The following is an 18176-nucleotide window of genomic DNA, read 5'->3' as shown; positions in this document are numbered from 1 at the left end:
CTGGCTCTGTCGCCAAGGCTGGAGTGCAATCATAGCTCACTGCAGCCTTGAACTCCTGGGACTGTGATTTTCCCACCTCAGCCTCCGAAGTAGCGAGGACTACAGGGGCACACCACCACACCCAATGGAATTTTCTATTTCTTTTCTAGAGACAGGGTCTCATTATGTTGCCCAGGCTGGTCTTGAATTCCTGGCCTCAAGCAATCCTCCCACTTCAGCCTCCCAAAGTGCTGGGCATGAGCCACGTAGCCTGCCCTATATTTACATTAGATAGATCAGATTTTACAGTAGTTTGTACTTTTTAAATAGCTGCAAGTTAAACATCTTATACATTTCAAAAATTCGACTTTATCCTTTCAAATAATTCACAGCATTCCCAGAAATATTACTAACTAGTCATCTGTTTATACAATATAATCATTCAGTAGTTTTAATCTTTTATAAAACTGACACGGTCACTTGACATGTCGTCAAGAGTACATTATGAAAATGGTCCTATTATGAAGTATGACGCAGCTAATGAGTAAGGGAAGAGTGGCACAATACATTCATCCAGAAAAGAAGGCACATTCTGAGGAAATATAGGAGATGAGTTTCCTACGGGTATTTTTTCCTCACATTGTGGTAGCTCATCGCCCACATAAACTCTACCATGATTTTTCATCTACCAATTCACTAATAGTGAAATGTTCTAAAAATTCCAAATCCCAAGCCACAGAAGCCTTCATCATTTCTACTGAATGGTTCCCAGCATTGTGTAAGATAAGTCAACTACCTGCGATACTGCTGTCTTGAAATTTCATCTCCACCAAATAAGTATACAGTTGATAGTTCTGTTGCAGTTTTATTATTGATTCCTCTGTCTGATGGATTATATATTAAAGTAACATCCTGATGCCAAGAAAAAAAATCAGGAGTAAATATTAAATATTTTTAAGTAATTTCATTCTGATTCAACAATCTTATGAGTCTAAAAATCTGACATAGACACAAGTGCATGTGCATGGCATTTCCAAGATCACATAAGTATGTCCACTCCTACATTATATTCAAATATTATTTTAGCTTTTGGCTTTAAAATACAAAATTATTAACTTAATTTTAAAATGAGCTGATGTTGTTAGCACAGAAACTTTTATACTTACTTCTTGTGTTCTTTCCTTGAGTACAAATTTATCTGGAAAAATCCTCAATACTTTAGGATCCAGCAAAATTTTTTTCTGAGAATCCTTAAAACCTACTGCTTTAACAAAAGCTGCTCGGGAGCCAGTGTTGCGGACAGAAAAAACAATTTTACTTTCTTTGCCAGGTACTAAGCCATTCACTGTTACCATGTAACTGTCAGATAATTTTTTAACGCCTTCCAAAATAAGATTGCTTGTTCCTCCATATCCAGACAAAGGTATCTAAAAGAATATACATATCCAAAATTATTTTAATGTTAAGCAGAAAGCAAAACACTGAATTACAGTCAGAAGAAAATTCAGAAAGATTTAATACAATTAAAAATTTTAATGTTTGTGTACTTTGAGTAGTAGTTCCTCATTTCCACTTCAGCGGTATATTAAAGACTTTGTTTTAAGGAAAAAACAAACAAAAGAGCAGCAAAATTATTTGGCTTCTGAAATGCTAAGAATTAACTATTTCAAAAGCCAAGCTTAGATGACAGAGGAATAATACAAAGATTAGTACAGATATGCTTAAGAAGTTTATAGGGTAAAATACACTAATATTTTTAATTTACTTTGAAATGCATTAAAAAGATGAACTGGGGGCTGCCAAGGTAGCCGAAACGGAAGAGCTCCCGTCTGTAGCTCCTAGTGAGATCAACACTGAAAGCGGATTATTTCTGCATTTCCAACTGAGGTACCTGACTCATCTCATTGGGACTGGTTAGAGAGTGGGTACAGCCCATGGAGGGTGAGCCGAAGCAGGGTGGGGCGTCGCCTTACCTGGGAAGCGCAAGGGGTTGGATGCCCTCTCTCACCACTCCTATTCAATATAGTATTGGAAGTTTTGGCCAGGGCAATCAGACAAGACAAAGAAATAAAGGGTATTCAAATAGGAAGACAGGAAGTCAAATTGTCTCTGTCTGCAGATGACACGATTGTATATTTAGAAAACCCCATCATCTCAGTCCAAAATCTCCTTAATCTGATAAGCAAAGTCTCAGGATACAAAGTCAATGTGTGAAAATCACAAGCATTCCTATACACCAATAATAGACAAACAGGGTCAAATCATGAGTGAACTCCCATTCACAATTGCTACAAAGAGAATGAAATACCTAGGAATACAACTTACAAGGGATGTGAAGGACCTCTTCAAGGAGAACTACAAACCACTGCTCAAAGAGATAAGAGAAGGCACAAAGAAATGGAAGAACATTCCATGGTCATGGATAGGAGGAATCAATATTGTGAAAATGGCCATACTGCCCAAAGTAAGTTACAGATTCAATGCTCTTCCCATCAAGCTACCATTGACTTTCTTTATAGAATTAGAAAAAAACTACTTTAAAGTTCATATGGAACCAAAAAAGAGCTCATAGAGATAATTGCAAGACAATCCTATGCAAAATGAACAAAGCTGGAGGCATCATACAACCTGACTTCCAACTATACTACAAGGTTATAGTAACCAAAACAGCATGGTACTGCTACAAAAACAGAAAGACAGACAAATGGAACAGAACAGAGGCCTCAGAAATAACACCACACATCTACAACCATCTGATCTTTGACAAACCTGACAAAAACAAGAAATGGAGAAAGGATTCCACATTTTAAAAATGGTGTTGGGAAAACTGGCTAGCCATATGCAGAAAACTGAAACTGAATCCCTTCCTTACAACTTATACAAAAATTAACTCAAGATGGATTAAAGACTTAAATGTAAGACATAAAACCATAAAAACCCTATGAGAAAACCTAGGCAATACCATTCAGGACATAGGCATGGACAAAGACTTCATCACTAAAACACCAAAAGCAATGGCAACAAAAGCCAAAATTCACAAATGGGATCTAATTAAACTAAAGAGCTTCTGCACAGCAAGAGAAACTATCATCAGAGTGAACAGGCAACCTACAGAATGGGGGAAAATTTTTGCAATCTATCCTTCTGACAGAGGGCTGATATCCAGAATCTACGAAGAACTTAAACAAATTTATAAGAAAAAAACAAACAACCCCATCAAAAAGTGGGCAAAGGATATGAACAGACACTTCTGAAAAGAAGACATTTATGCAGCCAACAAACGTGAAAAAAAAGCTCATCGTTACTAGTTACTAGAGAAATGCAAATCAGCCAGGCATGGTGGCTCACACCTGTAATGCCAGCACTCTGGGAGGGCGAAGTGGGCAGATCATGAGATCAGGAGATCGAGACCACCCTGGCTAACAGGTGAAACCCCTTTACTACTGAAAAAACACAACAAAAAATACAAACAATTAGTCGGGCGTGGTGGCATGCACCTGTAGTCTCAGCTACTTGGGAGTCTCGGAGGCAGGAGAATCGCTTGAACCTGGGAGGCGGAGATTGCAGTGAGCCAAGATCGCACCACTGCACCACTCCAGCCTGGGCAACAGAGCAAGTCTCTGTCTCAAAAAAATAAATAAATAAAAAATAAAATAAAAACCACAATGAGATACCATCTCACATGTTAGAATGGCAATCATTAGAGATTCTGTTCCAAGATGGCCAAACAGGAACAGCTCCGATCTGCAGCTCCCAGCATGATTGACACAGAAGATGGTGATTTCTGCATTTCCAACTGAGGTACCTGGTTCATCTCATTGGGACTGGTTGGACAGTGGGTGCAGCAGACGGAGGATGAGTCAAAGCAGGGCGGGGCATTGCCTCACCCAGGAAGTACAAGGGGTCAGGGGATTTCCCCTTCCTAGCCAAGGGAAGCCATGACAGACTGCACCTGGAAAATCGGGACAGTCTCGCCCAACTACTGAGCTTTTCCAATGCTCTTAGCAAACGGCACACCAGGAGATTATATCCCACGCATGGCTGCACGGGTCCCACGCCCACAGAGCTTTGCTCACTGCTAGCGCAGCAGTCTGAGATTGACCTGCAATGCAGCAGCCTGACACGGGGACGGGCATCCACCATTGCTGAGGCTTGGGAAGGTAAACAAAGCAGCCAGGGAAGCTTGAACTAGGTGGAGCCCACTGCAAGGCCTATAGCCTCTATAGAGCCTACCTCTGGGGGCAGGGCATAGCTGAACAAAAGGCAGCAGAAATTTTTTCTGACTTAAATGTCCCCGTCTGACAGCTCTGAAGAGAGTAGTGGTTCTCCTAGCACGGTGTTTGACCTCTGAGAACAGACTGCCTCCTCAAGCGGGTCCCTGACCCCTGTATAGCCTACCTGGGAGACACATCCCAGTAGGGACCAAATGACACCTCATACAGGCTGGTGTCCCCCTGGGATGAAGCTTCCAGAGGAAGGATCAGGCAGCAATATTTGCTGTTCTGCAATACTTGCTGTTCTGCAGCCTCTGCTGGTGATACCCAGGAAAACGTCTGGAGCGGACTTCCAGCAAACTCCAACAGACCTGCAGCTGAGGGACCTGACTCTTAGAAGGAAAACTAACAAACAGAAAGGAATAGCATCAACAACAACAAAAAGGACATCCACACAAAAATTCCATCTGTAGGTCACCAGCATCAAAGACGAAAGGTAGATAAAACCACAAAGATGGGGAGAAACCACAGCAGAAAAGCTGAAAATTCTAAAAACCAGAGCACCTCTTCTCCTCCAAAGGATAGCAGCTCCTCGCCAGCAACGGAACAAGGCTGGACAGAGAATGACTTTGATGAGCTGACAGAATTAGGCTTCAGAAGTTTGGTAATAACTTCTCCAAGCTAAAGGAGGATGTTCGAACCCATCGCAAGGAAGCTAAAATCCGTGAAAAAAGATCAGACGAATGGCTAACTAGAATAAACAATGTAGAGAAGACCTTAAATGACCTCATGGAGCTGAAAACCATGGCACATGAACTACGTGACACATGCACAAGCTTCAATAGCCGATTCGATCAAGTGGAAGAGAGGGTATCAGTGACTGAAGATCAAATTAATGAAATAAAGTGAGATGACAAGTTTAGAGAAAAGAGTAAAAAGAAATGAACAAAGTCTCCAGGAAATATGGGACTATGTGAAAAGACCAAATCTACATTGACTGGTGAACCTGAAAGTGACAGGGAGAATTGGAACCAAGTTGGAAAATACTCTTCAGGATATTATCGAGGAGAACTTCCCCAACCTAGCAAGGCAGGCCAACATTCAAATTCAGGAAATACAGAGAACACCACAAAGATACTCATCGAGAACAGCAACCCCAAGATACATAATTGTCAGATTCACCAAGGTTGGAATGAAGGAAAAAATGTTAAGGGCAGCCAGAGAGAAAGGTCGGGTTACCCACAAAGGCAAGCCAATCAGACTAACAGCAGATCTCCACAAGCCAGAAGACAGTGGGGGCCAATATTCAACATTCTTAAAGAAAAGAATTTTCAACCCAGAATTTCATATCCAGCCAAACTAAGCTTCATAAGTGAAGGAGAAATAAAATCCTTTACAGAAAAGCAAACGCTGAGAGATTTTGTCACCATCAGGCCTGCCTTACAACAGCTCCTGAAGGAAGCACTAAACGCAGAAAGGAACTACTGGTACCAGCCACTGCAAAAACATGCCAAATTGTAAAGACCATCGATGCTAGGAAGAAACTATACCAACTAATGAGCAAAATAACCAGCTAACATCATAATGACAGGATCAAATTAACACATAACAATATTAACCTTAAATGTAAATGGGCAAAATGCCCTAATTAAAAGACACAGACTGGCAAATTGGACAAAGAGTCAAGAACCATCAGTGTGCTGTATTCAGGAGACCCATCTCACATGCAGAGACATACAGAAGCTCAAAATAAAGGGATGGAGGAAGATCTACCAAGCAAATGGAAAACAAAAAAAGCAGGGGTTGCAATCCTAGTCTCTGATAAAACAGACTTTAAACCAAAAAAGATCAAAAGAGACAAAGAAAGCCATTACATAATGATAAACGGATTAATTCAACAAGAAGAGCTAACCGTCTTAAATATATATGCACCTAATACAGGAGCACCCAGATTCATAGAGCAAGTCCTTAGAGACCTACAAAGAGACTTAGACTCCCACACAATAATAATGGGAGACTTTAACACCCCACTGTCAACATTAGACAGATCAACGAGACAGAAGGTTAACAAGGATATCCAGGAGTTGAACTCAGCTCTGCACCAAGTGGACCTAATAGACATCTACAGAACTCTCCACCCCAAATCAACAGAATATACATTCTTCTCAGCACCACATCACACTTATTCCAAAATTGACCACATAGTTGGAAGTAAAGCACTCCTCAGCAAATGTAAAAGAACAGAAATTATAACAAACTGTCTCTCAGATGACAGTGCAATCAAATGACAACTCGGGATTAAGACTCACTCAAAACCACACAACTACATGGAAACTGAACAACCTGCTCCTGAATGACTACTGGATAAGTCATGGAATGAAGGCAGAAATAAAGATGTTCTTTGAAACCAATGAGAACAAGGACACATGTCAGAATCTCTGGGACACATTTAAAGCAGTGTGTAGAGGGAAATTTATAGCACTATATGCCCACAAGAGAAAGCAGGAAAGATCTAAAATCAACACCCTAACATCACAATTAAAAGAATTAGAGAAACAGGAGCAAACACATTCAAAAGCTAGCAGAAGGCAAGAAATAACTAAGATCAGAGCAGAGGAGAAGGAGACAGAGACACAAAAAAACCCTTCAAAAAAATCAATGAATTCTGGTTTTTTGAAAAGATCAACAAAATTGATAGACTGCTAGCAAGACTAATAGGGAAGAAAAGAGAGAAGAATCAAATGGATGCAATAAAAAATGATAAAGGGGATATCACCACCGATCCCACAGAAATACAAACTACCATTAGAGAATACTATAAACACCTCTATGCGAATAAACTAGAAAATCTAGAAGAAATGGATAAATTCCTGGACACCTACACCCTCTGTAGACTAAACCAGGAAGAAGTTGAATCTCTGAATAGACCAACAACAGGCTCTAAAATTGAGGCAGTAATAGCCTGCCAACCAAAAAAAGTCCAGGATCAGATGGATTCACAGCCGAATTCTACCAGAGGTACAAAGAGGAGCTGGTACCATTCCTTCTGAAACTACTCCAATCAATAGAAGAAAAGGCAATCCTCCCTAACTCATTTTATGAGGCCAGCATCATCCTGCCACCAAAGCCTGGCAGAGACACAACAAAAAAACAGAATTTTAATCCAATATCCCTGATGAATATCGATGGGAAAATCTTCAATAAAATACTGGCAAACCGAATCCAGCAACACATCAAAAAGCTTATCCACCATGATCAAGTGGGCTTCATCCCTGGGATGCAAGGCCGGTTCAACATACACAAATCAATAAACGTAATCCATCACATAAACAGAACCAATGACAAAAATCACATAATTATCTCAATAGATGCAGAAAAGGCCTTCGACAAAAAATTCAACAGCCCTTCATGCTAAAAACTCTCAATAAACTAGGTACTGATGGAACATATCTCAAAATAATAAGAGTTATTTATGACAAACCCACAGCCAGTATCGTACTGAATGGGCAAAAACTGGAAGCCTCCGTCTCAAAAAAACAAAACAAAACAAAACAAAACAAAACAAAACTGGAAGCATTCCCTTTGAAAACTGGCACGAGACAGGGATGCCCTCTCTCACCACTCCTATTCAACATAGTGTTGGAAGTTCTGGCCAGGCAATCAGGCAAGAGAAAGAAATAAAGGGTATTCGATTAGGAAAAGAGGAAGTCAAATTGTCCCTGTTTGCAGATGACATGATTGTATATTTAGAAAACCCCATTGTCTCAGCCCAAAATCTCCTTAAGTTGATAAGCAACTTCAGCAAAGTCTCAGGATACAAAATCAATGTGCAAAAATCACAAGCATTCCTATACACCAATAACAGACAGACAGACAGCCAAACCATGAGTGAATTCCCATTCGCAATTGCTTCAAAGAGAATAAAATACCTAGGAATCCAACTTACAAGGGATATGAAGGACCTCTTCAAGGAGAACTACAAACCACTGCTCCACAAAATAAAAGAGGACACAAACAAATGGAAGAACATTCCATGCTCATGAATTGGAAGAAACAATATTGTGAAAATGGCCATACTGCCCAAGGTAATTTATAGATTCAATGTCATCCCCATGAAGCTACCACTGACTTTCTTCACAGAATTGGAAAAAACTACTTCATATGGAACCAAAAAAGACCCCGCATTTGCAAGACAATCCTAAGGCAAAAGAACAAAGTTGGAGGCATCAAGCTACCTGACTTCAAACTATACTACAAGGCTACAGTAACTGAAACAGCATGGTACTGATACCAAAACAGAGATACAGTCAATGGAACAGAACAGAGGCCTCAGAAATAACATCACACATCTACAACCATCTGATCTTTGACAAACCTAACAAAAACAAGAAATGGGGAAAGGATTCCCTATTTAATAAATGGTGCTGGGAAAACTAGCTAGCCATATGTAAAAAGCTGAAACTGAATCCCTTCCTTACAATTTATACAAAAATTAATTCAATATGTTTAAAGACTTAAATGTTAGACCTAAAATCATAAAAACCCTAGAAGAAAACCTAGGCAATACCATTTAGGACATAGACATGGGCAAGGACTTCATGAATAAAACACCAAAAGCAATGGCAACAAAAGCCAAAATTCACAAATGGGATCTAATTAAACTAAAGAGCTTCTGCACAGCAAACGAAACTACCATCAGCATAACAGGTAATCTACAAAATGGGAGAAAATTTTTGAATCTACCCATCTGACAAAGGGCTAATATCCAGAATCTGCAAAGAACTTAAACAAATTTACAAGAAAAAAACAACCCCATCAAAAAGTGGGCAAAGGATATGAACAGACACTTCTCAAAAGAAGACATTTATGCAGCCAACAGACACATGAAAAAATCTCATCATCACTGGCCATCAGAGAAATGCAAATCAAAACCACAATGAGATACCACCTCACACCAGTTAGAATGACAATCATTAAAAAGTCAGGAAACAACAGGTGCTGGAGACGATGTGGAGAAACAAGAACACTTTTACACTGTCGGTGGGACTGTAAACTAGTTCAACCATTGTGGAAGACAGTGTGGTGATTCCTCAAGGATCTAGAACTAGAAATACCATTTGGCCCAGCCATCCCATTACTGGGCATATACCCAAAGGATTATAATTCATGCTAGTATAAAGACACATGCACACGTATGTTTATTGTGGCACTATTCAAAATAGCAAAAACTTGGAACCAACCCAAACGTCCGTGAATGATAGACTGGATTAAGAAAATGTGGCGGCCGGGCGCAGTGGCTCAAGCCTGTTAATCCCAGCACTTTGGGAGGCTGAGATGGGTGGATCACTAGTTCAGGAGATCGAGACCATCCTGGCTAACATGGTGAAACCCCGTCTCTACTAACAAATACAAAAAACTAGTTGGGCGAGGTGGCGGGCGCCTGTAGTCCCAGCTACTCCGGAGGCTGAGGCAGAGAATGGCGTAAACCTGGGAGGCGGAACTTGCAGTGAGTCGAGATCCGGCCACTGCACTCCAGCCTGGGCGACAGAGCCAGACTCCGTCTCAAAAAAAAAAAAAAAAAAGAAAAGAAAATGCGGCACATACACACCATGGAATACTATGCAGCCATAATAAAGGATGAGTTCATGTGCTTTGCAGGAACATGGATGAAGCTGGAAACCATCATTCTGAGCAAACTATCACAAGGACAGAAAACCAAACACTGCATGTTCTCACTCATAGGTGGGAATTGAACAATGAGAAACATCATACTTGGGGGCCTGTTGTGGGGTCGGGGGTAGGGGGAGGGATAGCATTAGGAGAAATACCTAATGTAAATGACGAGTTAATGGGTGCAGCAAACCAACAAGGCACATGTATACCTACGTAACAAACCTGCACGTTGTGCACATGTACCCTAGAACTTAAAGTACAACTAACAACAACAACAAAAAGAATGGCGATCATTAAAACGTCAGGAAACAACAGGTGCTGGAGAGGATGTGGAGAAATGGGAACACTTTTACACTGTTGGTGGGAATGTAAATTAGTTCAACCATTGTGGAAGACAGTGTGGTGATTCCTCAAGGATCTAGAACTAGAAATACCATTTGACCCAGCAATCCCATCACTTGGTATATACCCAAAGGATTATAAATCCTTCTGTTATAAAGACACATGCACACATATGTTTATTGCAGCACTGTTCACAATAGCAAAGACTTGGATCCAATCCAAATGCCCATCAATGATAGACTGGATAAAGAAAACGTGGCACAGATACACCATGGAATACTATGCAGCCATAAAAAAAGGATGAGTTCATGTCCTTTGCAGGGACGTGGAAGAAGCTAGAAATCATTCTCAGCAAACTAACACAGGAACAGAAAACCAAACACCGCATGTTCTCACTCATAAGTGGGAGCTGAACAATAAGAACACATGGACACAGGGAGGGGAACATCACACACCGGGGCCTGTTCGGGGGTGAGGGACTAGGTGAGGAATAGCATTAGGAGAAATACCTAATGTAGATGACGGGTTGATGTGTGCAGCAAACCACCACTGCTCGTGTACACCTGTGTAACAAACCTGCACATTCTGCCCATGTATCCCAGAACTTAAAGTACAATAAAAATAAGTAAATAAATAAATAAATAAATTTTAAAAAGATGAGCTGATGGATGGATATGTGGGAGAAGAAATACAGCAAAATGTTAACTATAGAATCTAAGTGATAGAGTATGTGACTGTTTACTATATAATCCTTTCAACTTTTCAGTAATTCTGAACCTTTTCATAATAAAATGTTTTTGGGGAAAACTGTATTTATAATCCTCTTAGTGTGCAGTCTAGCCAGTGTCAGAGAAAAGCATGCAAAAGGGACCAAGCTAAAGAACTCAAACAACTTTTCAATGACAGACACACTGTCAACAGGGGAAGCAGCACACTAGAGTCAGGCTTGGGGATCCATCTGCTGCTGCTTCCACAGGGCTCAATCCTTGCAGGAAGCAAGGCTTCACAGAATACATCCCATAAATTCGAATGTAAGGAAAACATTCACCCTGCTGGAAACTTTCCACACTCTTTGAAATGCACACCTTCAAAAATTATCTTTCATTCCTAATTACAGGTTGAGTATCCCTTATTCAAAGTGCCTGGAACCAGAGGTGTTCCAGATGTGGGAAGGTCTGCTTTATACTGGCTGAACATCCCTAATTCAAAAATCTAAAATCCAAAATGCTCCAAAGAGCATTTCCTTTCAGCATCGTGTCGGCACACAAAGTTTCTGATTTTGGGCCGGGCGAGGTGGTTCACACATGTAATCCCAGCACTTTGGGAGGCCGAGGCAGGCGGATCACAAGGTCAGGAGATCGAGACCAGCCTGGCTAACACAGTGAAACCCCATCTCTATTAAAAATACAAAAAAATTAGCCAGGCGTGGTAGTGGGCACCTGTAGTTCCAGCTACTCAGGATGCTGAGGCAGGAGAATGGTGTGAATCTGGGAGGCGGAGCTTGCAGTGAGCCAAGATTGCACCACTGCACTCCAGCCTGGGCAACAGAGCAAGACTCCGTTTCCAAAAAAAAACAAAAAATAAAAAATAAAAAAATAAAAGTTTCTGAATTTGGAGCCTTGTGGATTTTGAATTTTCAGATTAGGGATACTCAAGTTGTACTAAAACAGGTTGCAAATACTTCCTTGCAAACTTGAAACCATCATAACTTATTCTGAGTTGGTATGTACTAAACCAAAATAACATTTTGAAAAATAATTTTTTTCATCAGTTTGTACTGTCTTGACTTTTAGTGCAAATAAACAGCATTTCAGGCTTGGCACAGTGGTTCACGCCTGTAATTTCGGCACTTTGGGAGGCCAAGGCAGGCGGATCACTTGAGGTCAGGAGTTCGAGACATGCGTGGCCAACATGGCAAAACCCCATCTCTACTAAAAATACAAAAATTAGCCAGGCGTGGTGACGGGCGCCTGTAATCCCAGCTACTCGAGACGCTGAGGCAGGAGAATCGCTTGAACCTGGGAGGTGTTTAAGTTGCAGTGAGCCAAGATCACGCCACTGCACTCCAGGCTGGGCGACAGAGCAAGATGATGTCTCAAAATAAATAAATAATTACATAATAAACAAACAAACAAACAAACAACATTTAAAAGGGTTTCAGATTGGAAGCCCCTACAAATCCTCCCTCACTCAGTGACCTCTGGTAGTTTCAATAGCAAAAATGTTTCTAATTTTTCTTTACCCATAGAAATGTACAAGTAAATTTCATCAATGAAACTAAATAGTAAAAAACAAGGGAAAAGGTACCTTTGAAAATACTCATTATTTAAGTATTCTGCCTGTATTTTCAAAGCCTAAGAAATCACAAATCACTGCTGAGTAACGAGGTTAAGAAAAAAGAATGATTGCCTGGCTGCGGTGGCTCACACCTGTAATCCCAGCACTTTGGGAGGCTGAGGTAGGCGCACCATGAGATCAAGACCATCCTGGCCAACATGGTGAAACCCCATCTCTACTAAAAATACAAAAATCAGCTGGGCGTGGTGGCGGCGCCTGTGGTCCCAGTTACTCGGGAGGCTGAGGCAAGAGAATTGCTTGAACCTGGGAGGCAGAGGTTGCAGTGAGCTGAGATCATGCCACTGCACTCCAGTCTGGTGATGGAGCAAGACTCCGTCTCAAAAAAAGAAAAGAAAAAAGAATGATTAAATGAAACAAATCTGACTCACACCGTAAATCCACAGACTAAACAGGAAACACTATTGCTCCTGACCTCAGTACTACCGAAATGTTGAGCTGTGTGATTCTTTGTGGTGGAGCTATCCTGGGCTTCCTCGGATGTTCGGCAGCCTCCCTGGCCTCACCCAGCTGGTGCCAGTAGCACTCCTGTCCTGCCCCCAGTTACAACAAACCAGAATAACTCCAGATTCTGCCAACGTCCCCGCGGGTAACACAAGCTCTGGTAGAGAACCACTGCTCCAGATGACAATACGCCGAGCTGTTATTAGCACCCTAGAGACTGCACGGTACATAAACGTCGCTCTGCATTCAGCCAGACTGAATCTGAACCTTGTGTCTACCACTGACCAGCAAGCGAGATGCAAAATCACAGGCACGCATCTCTCGCAGCCTCAGTTTACACAAGTGCAAAATGGCAAGAGTGGTCGTATCTCGGACGGTTGTTTTGAAGATAAAAATGTGACAATCCACCATCTCAGTCTGTTTGTGTTGCTATAACAGAATACTATAGATCGGGTAACTTATAAAGCACAGAAATTTACTCTTCACAGTTCTGGAGGTTGGAAGTCCAAGATCAAGGTGCTGGTTTCTGGTGAGGGCTGCTCCCTGCTTCTTTTTGTTTGAGACAAAGTCTCGCTCTGTTGCCAGGCTGGAGTGCAGTGGCGCAATCTCAGCTCACTGCAACCTCTGCCTCCTGGGTTCAAGCGATTTTACTGCCTCAGCCTCCCGAGTAGGTGGGACTACAGGCGCCCACCACCACGCCCAGCTGATTTTTGTATTTTTAGTAGAGACGGGGTTTCACCATGTTGGTCAGGATAGTCTTATCTCTTGACCTTGTGATCCACCTGCCTTGGCCTCCCAAAGTGCTGGGATTGCAGCCGGCCGGGCGGCTCTCTGCTTCTAAGGTCTCACCTTGAATCCTGCATGTTCCAGAGGGAGAAATGCTGTGTCCTCGCATGGCAGAAGACAGAAGGGCAAAAAGGCCAAACTCCCCCCTCAGGCCTTTTTGTAACACCTTTAATCCATTCCCGAGGGCAGAGCCTCAGGACCTAAACACCTCCCAAAGGGATCCATCTCCCAACACTGTGGTACTGCAGAGTAAGTTTCCAATACAGAAATTTGGGAGACACATTCAGATTACAGCATCCACACAGTGATTGAGGGTAGTGCCCAGAATACAATCAACATGAAACAAATAATCAATACATTTTTATTGCAGTCCTATCATGTTTACGGTATTCAAAACACAGATCATTTCATTTGTTCCTCACAATCAAACTGGCAAGTTGGGACAGCAAGCAGCTTCTGATGAGTGAGGAAATGCCAAGGTGAGTGTAAGTAACAGAGACAGGGCTGGCTCCCTGGATTCTCCTGTCATGTTAACAGCTCTTCCGCCATTCTGCCAGGCTACTTTATCTTTACAAAGGCACAGCAGTGTTAATTCTGAGTCTTCTTGTGAAATAATAGCCATATTCATCCCACAGGCAAACCCCATCCAGTCCACCTCTGTGACAGGACAGGGCAGCCATCTATGCAGGGAGGAATCCCACCAGGATCCTGGTTTGTCTTCAAAGGATGCCAAACCCCTGCTTGGTTGATTATTAAATCAAATGGTTCTGCCCTAAATCACTAGAAACTTATCAGAGATTCTTCCTTGAGAACAACCTCAAAATCATGGCTAGTAAACCTAAACAAATCAGAATATATTCAAGAGGTCTGAAAAATAGAGTCCATTTAGTCCGCTCCACAAACCAAGTTTTATCCTTACACAAAATCAGATCGTCAGAGACCTTGGAGGCTCTGACAGTGTCTCTTGGGTGCACGTGGAAGGACGACAGTTGTAAAAATGACCACTAACATCTTTAAACAACTTTGTCCACCGCAGCTCATGGGGCCAATCAAGTGACTCCACAGAAAACAGAGGTCAAACTTCAGTGTCAAATAAAGCTGTATTTGTCATACATATCTAATTCTAAAAACTTTTAGATATTGTTAATCTTATAATTTATCACATCCCCTCTTTAACAGTAGGATATAGAACCAAAATGTGAGCTCCAGTCCAACTGCCGAACACCTGTGCAGTTATAAGGCACGCACAACCACGTAGCTGGAGTTTCTTCCGACTGCCTTGCCGTTGCTTCCTTTCCTCTACGATTTATCACTTTGATCTCTAATTGCTCTGAATGTGTCTACACAAATGGCTTCAAATCCTTTTTACATATTATGCTGGCAATTAAAAAGCATAAAAACTCTTGTCTTGGGGTTAGCAAATTCGGTCAATGGGTATTTGGTATGGTCTAAATGGGGATGTCCCCCAGCAAATTCACATGTTGAAACCTAGTCTCCAATGTGACAGTACTAAGAGGGGGGGCCTTTGGGGAAGTGATTAAGCCAGGAGGGCTCCGGCCCCATGCATGGGCGTGGTGCTCTTATAAAAGAGGCTGGAGGCAGCACTCTCATCCTTCTCACCATGTGTGGGCACAAAAAGGCAGAGGGCAACCCTCCCCAGACGCCGCATCCGCTGGTGCTCTGATCTTGGGCTTCCCAACCTCCAGAACTGTGAGCAATACATTTCTGTTGTTTATTATAAATTACTCAGTGGTATTTAGCTATAGCCCACTGAACAGACTAAGACAGTATTTGTGCTGATAATTGATAAAATAAAACTTAACGTGAAAGTTAGTATTTTAAACAGCTCCACGTGGATTTACCCAAAGATGTGTTCCTAAAAAGCTGGGTACATTTTTAAATGTCCAAATTAAAATGAAACTTAAGATATACCTAATGTAAATGACGAGTTAATGGATGCAGCACACCAACATGGCACATGTATACATATGTAACAAACCTGCTGTTGTGTGCATGTACTCTAGAACCTAAAGTATAATAAAAAATAAATAAATAAATAAACAAACACCCAGGAGCGCTGCTGGGCCTGCAGGTCTCTGACGAGTCTCCGTTCCACAGGATGAGGTTTGTTAAAGTTGTTGAGAATAAGGCCTACTTTAAGAGGTACCAAGTGAAATTTAGAAGATGATGATAGGGTAAAACTGATTATTATGCTCAGAAGCACTGGAGATACAGGATAAAAAAAAAATACAACAAAATAAAATGAAACTTAAAAGCATTAGAAAGACTAATACCTATAAGAATACTATGCTGGCAGCTATTATAACTTGCCAATTCTACAAAGCATATAAATTACTCCTTAACTTGCTTGTAAGTCTAGATAATTACATATTTTCACTTATAAAAGGCAGAGTATATAATTTACAATGTTAAACCAATAGTTATAACACGCCATAAACTCCAAGGGAAGGGAAAAGCAATAAAATGATCTTACTGTGAACTTTACTCCTGGTTGTGATCGGTTTCCAAGTTGTTTGATTTCTAGTCTAGCCAACATGCAAGATAATCGAGTAGGTGCAAATAATACAGAGACGACAATGTCTTCCTTTGGGTGAATTCTGATCTCACAGTTACTGGTCAATCGCTGTTCTGAACCAAAAGTGTTCTGAAGCTACAATTTAAAAACAGTAACTGCATAAAACAAAGCAGTAGCACAAATAAAACATACCATTAACACCAATTCTTAAAAGGTAATAACATAAAAGGGTCTGCATAGGTAAGTGTTGCAGACCCAGACAGAAGACACAAGAACCCACGTACTCTACGAACCTGAAAGCAGTCCTGATCTTGTCCTCTAACTAGCAGTCGTAAATGTTGCGTTGTGGATGCAGAATTATTTCTCAAAGCTAGTTTCTGAAGCCTAAAAACAATTACACATTTTAAATATAGTTTTTCTCCATAGATATTGCTATCGTTATAAGAACAAAGCCAATTAAAACCAACCACAATGTCTAGAGAAGAACTGACTATACGAGCCATGTCAGCAGCCTGCAATTGTCTCCCCACAGTCCTAGACTCTATGTTTCTGAAAATGTAGGCTCAAGACTCACCTTATAGAGGCTTTTTGGTTTAATCTCTCTCCCGATATAGCTCTGCAGCTGACCTTATTATTTATACTATGTGTATAGGTGTTATCTGTCATATCAAACATCACTCAATGAAAATCCAGGTGAAGACATTCATCAAGTCATTAAGTCAATATCACACCTAGCTGGAATACCTAGCTTATCCAAGCGAGCTTTCAGGGAAACAAGGGGGCCTAGGCTAAGAGGTTCATTTGCACAAAGTAGTCTTTTAAACAGTATATTGAATTAACTCTACTTTTAAAGAGGCTACAATGCAAAAGAATGGACATATAATAGCACCTGCCTGATAAAAACACTTCAATTGTGGAAACTATGTGAATCCTGTCTTCATTGGAGAACAGAGAATACATGAGTAAATCTCTGTTTTACTCAAAGCTGGAGAAGATCAGCAGCCAATAAACCAGCAGCTGAGGTCTACGTCTCATATACCTCGTGTTAAGAGAAACGCAGACAACTTTGGCGATTGACACCTCCAGGAAAAGCCTTCCACAGGGACAATGACTGGGGAAGAATTATCTGAAAGAAACATTATTTTGTAAAGTTTTCATTCTCGCGTATTTATTTTATAACTTGTAAAGCACTGTGGTTATCATTTTCAAGCACAGAGCTAGGGCGGGATGGGAGGGCCAGGTCTCCACAGAGTCACGTCATCAGTGAAACGCACTCGAAAGCCAAGCACAAGCAGTTACTGCTCGAGCGACGTGTGATTGCTTCTGTCACAGGCTTCCCAGAGACGTTTCTTCCAGATCCTTTTAAAGACAAACCTGTACAGTACAGGGAGTCTCAAAAAAAAACCCACCAAACAATTTTACAGTAAATACTGCCTCCCATTTCCTAAGGTGCCCCTCTCCCCTACATGCTCCATTCAGTGTGCTCGGGAAGTTTGACACCCAAGTCTGGTGCATTAAAAACACTTCTATGGGTTTTGCTAAAACCATGCGGTTGCTGACTGAGAAATTCAGACCACTCAGAAGAATGGATGTACTGCATATTCTCTGTGCAGCTCTCCATAAACCTCTCTCTCAGCTGGCTCCTGACAACTACAGAGTGGCAGTGAGTTTAAGGGGATACTCCCTCCTCAGCAGCAACTGTACTGTTGGTCATGTGTCAGGTGCTCTTTGCAGGACTGGAATATATGTGAAACAAAAGCTGAACCAGGACACGTGCCCATCTAGGAGGTTTTTCCAGTTCTGCACAATTGAGCCTGAAGAGTGTCTATTATGACAAAATTTCCCTG

At 41.3% G+C, this 18176-nt stretch overlaps 1 protein-coding gene across 10 annotated transcripts in view; it reads right to left on the bottom strand.

The window, feature by feature from the left end:
• The window catches only part of CEP192 (centrosomal protein 192), a 145953-nt gene that overhangs the window by 34052 nt on the left and 93725 nt on the right, over positions 1 to 18176 (bottom strand). For all 10 annotated transcript variants that reach the window (XM_073006494.1, XM_037982522.2, XM_037982521.2 and 7 more), the window contains 4 exons: positions 16623 to 16713; positions 16288 to 16464; positions 1146 to 1406; positions 776 to 891 (listed from right to left, as the gene is read on the bottom strand). In XM_073006494.1, coding sequence (XP_072862595.1) covers positions 776 to 891; positions 1146 to 1406; positions 16288 to 16464; positions 16623 to 16713 — 645 coding nt within the window. The remainder of the gene's footprint in view (positions 1 to 775; positions 892 to 1145; positions 1407 to 16287; positions 16465 to 16622; positions 16714 to 18176) is intronic.

The sequence above is a fragment of the Chlorocebus sabaeus genome, chromosome 18 (assembly GCF_047675955.1).
Source record: "Chlorocebus sabaeus isolate Y175 chromosome 18, mChlSab1.0.hap1, whole genome shotgun sequence".
In the NCBI taxonomy this organism is placed as follows: Eukaryota; Metazoa; Chordata; class Mammalia; order Primates; family Cercopithecidae; genus Chlorocebus; species Chlorocebus sabaeus.
This window is presented reverse-complemented; position numbering and strand designations above follow the sequence as displayed.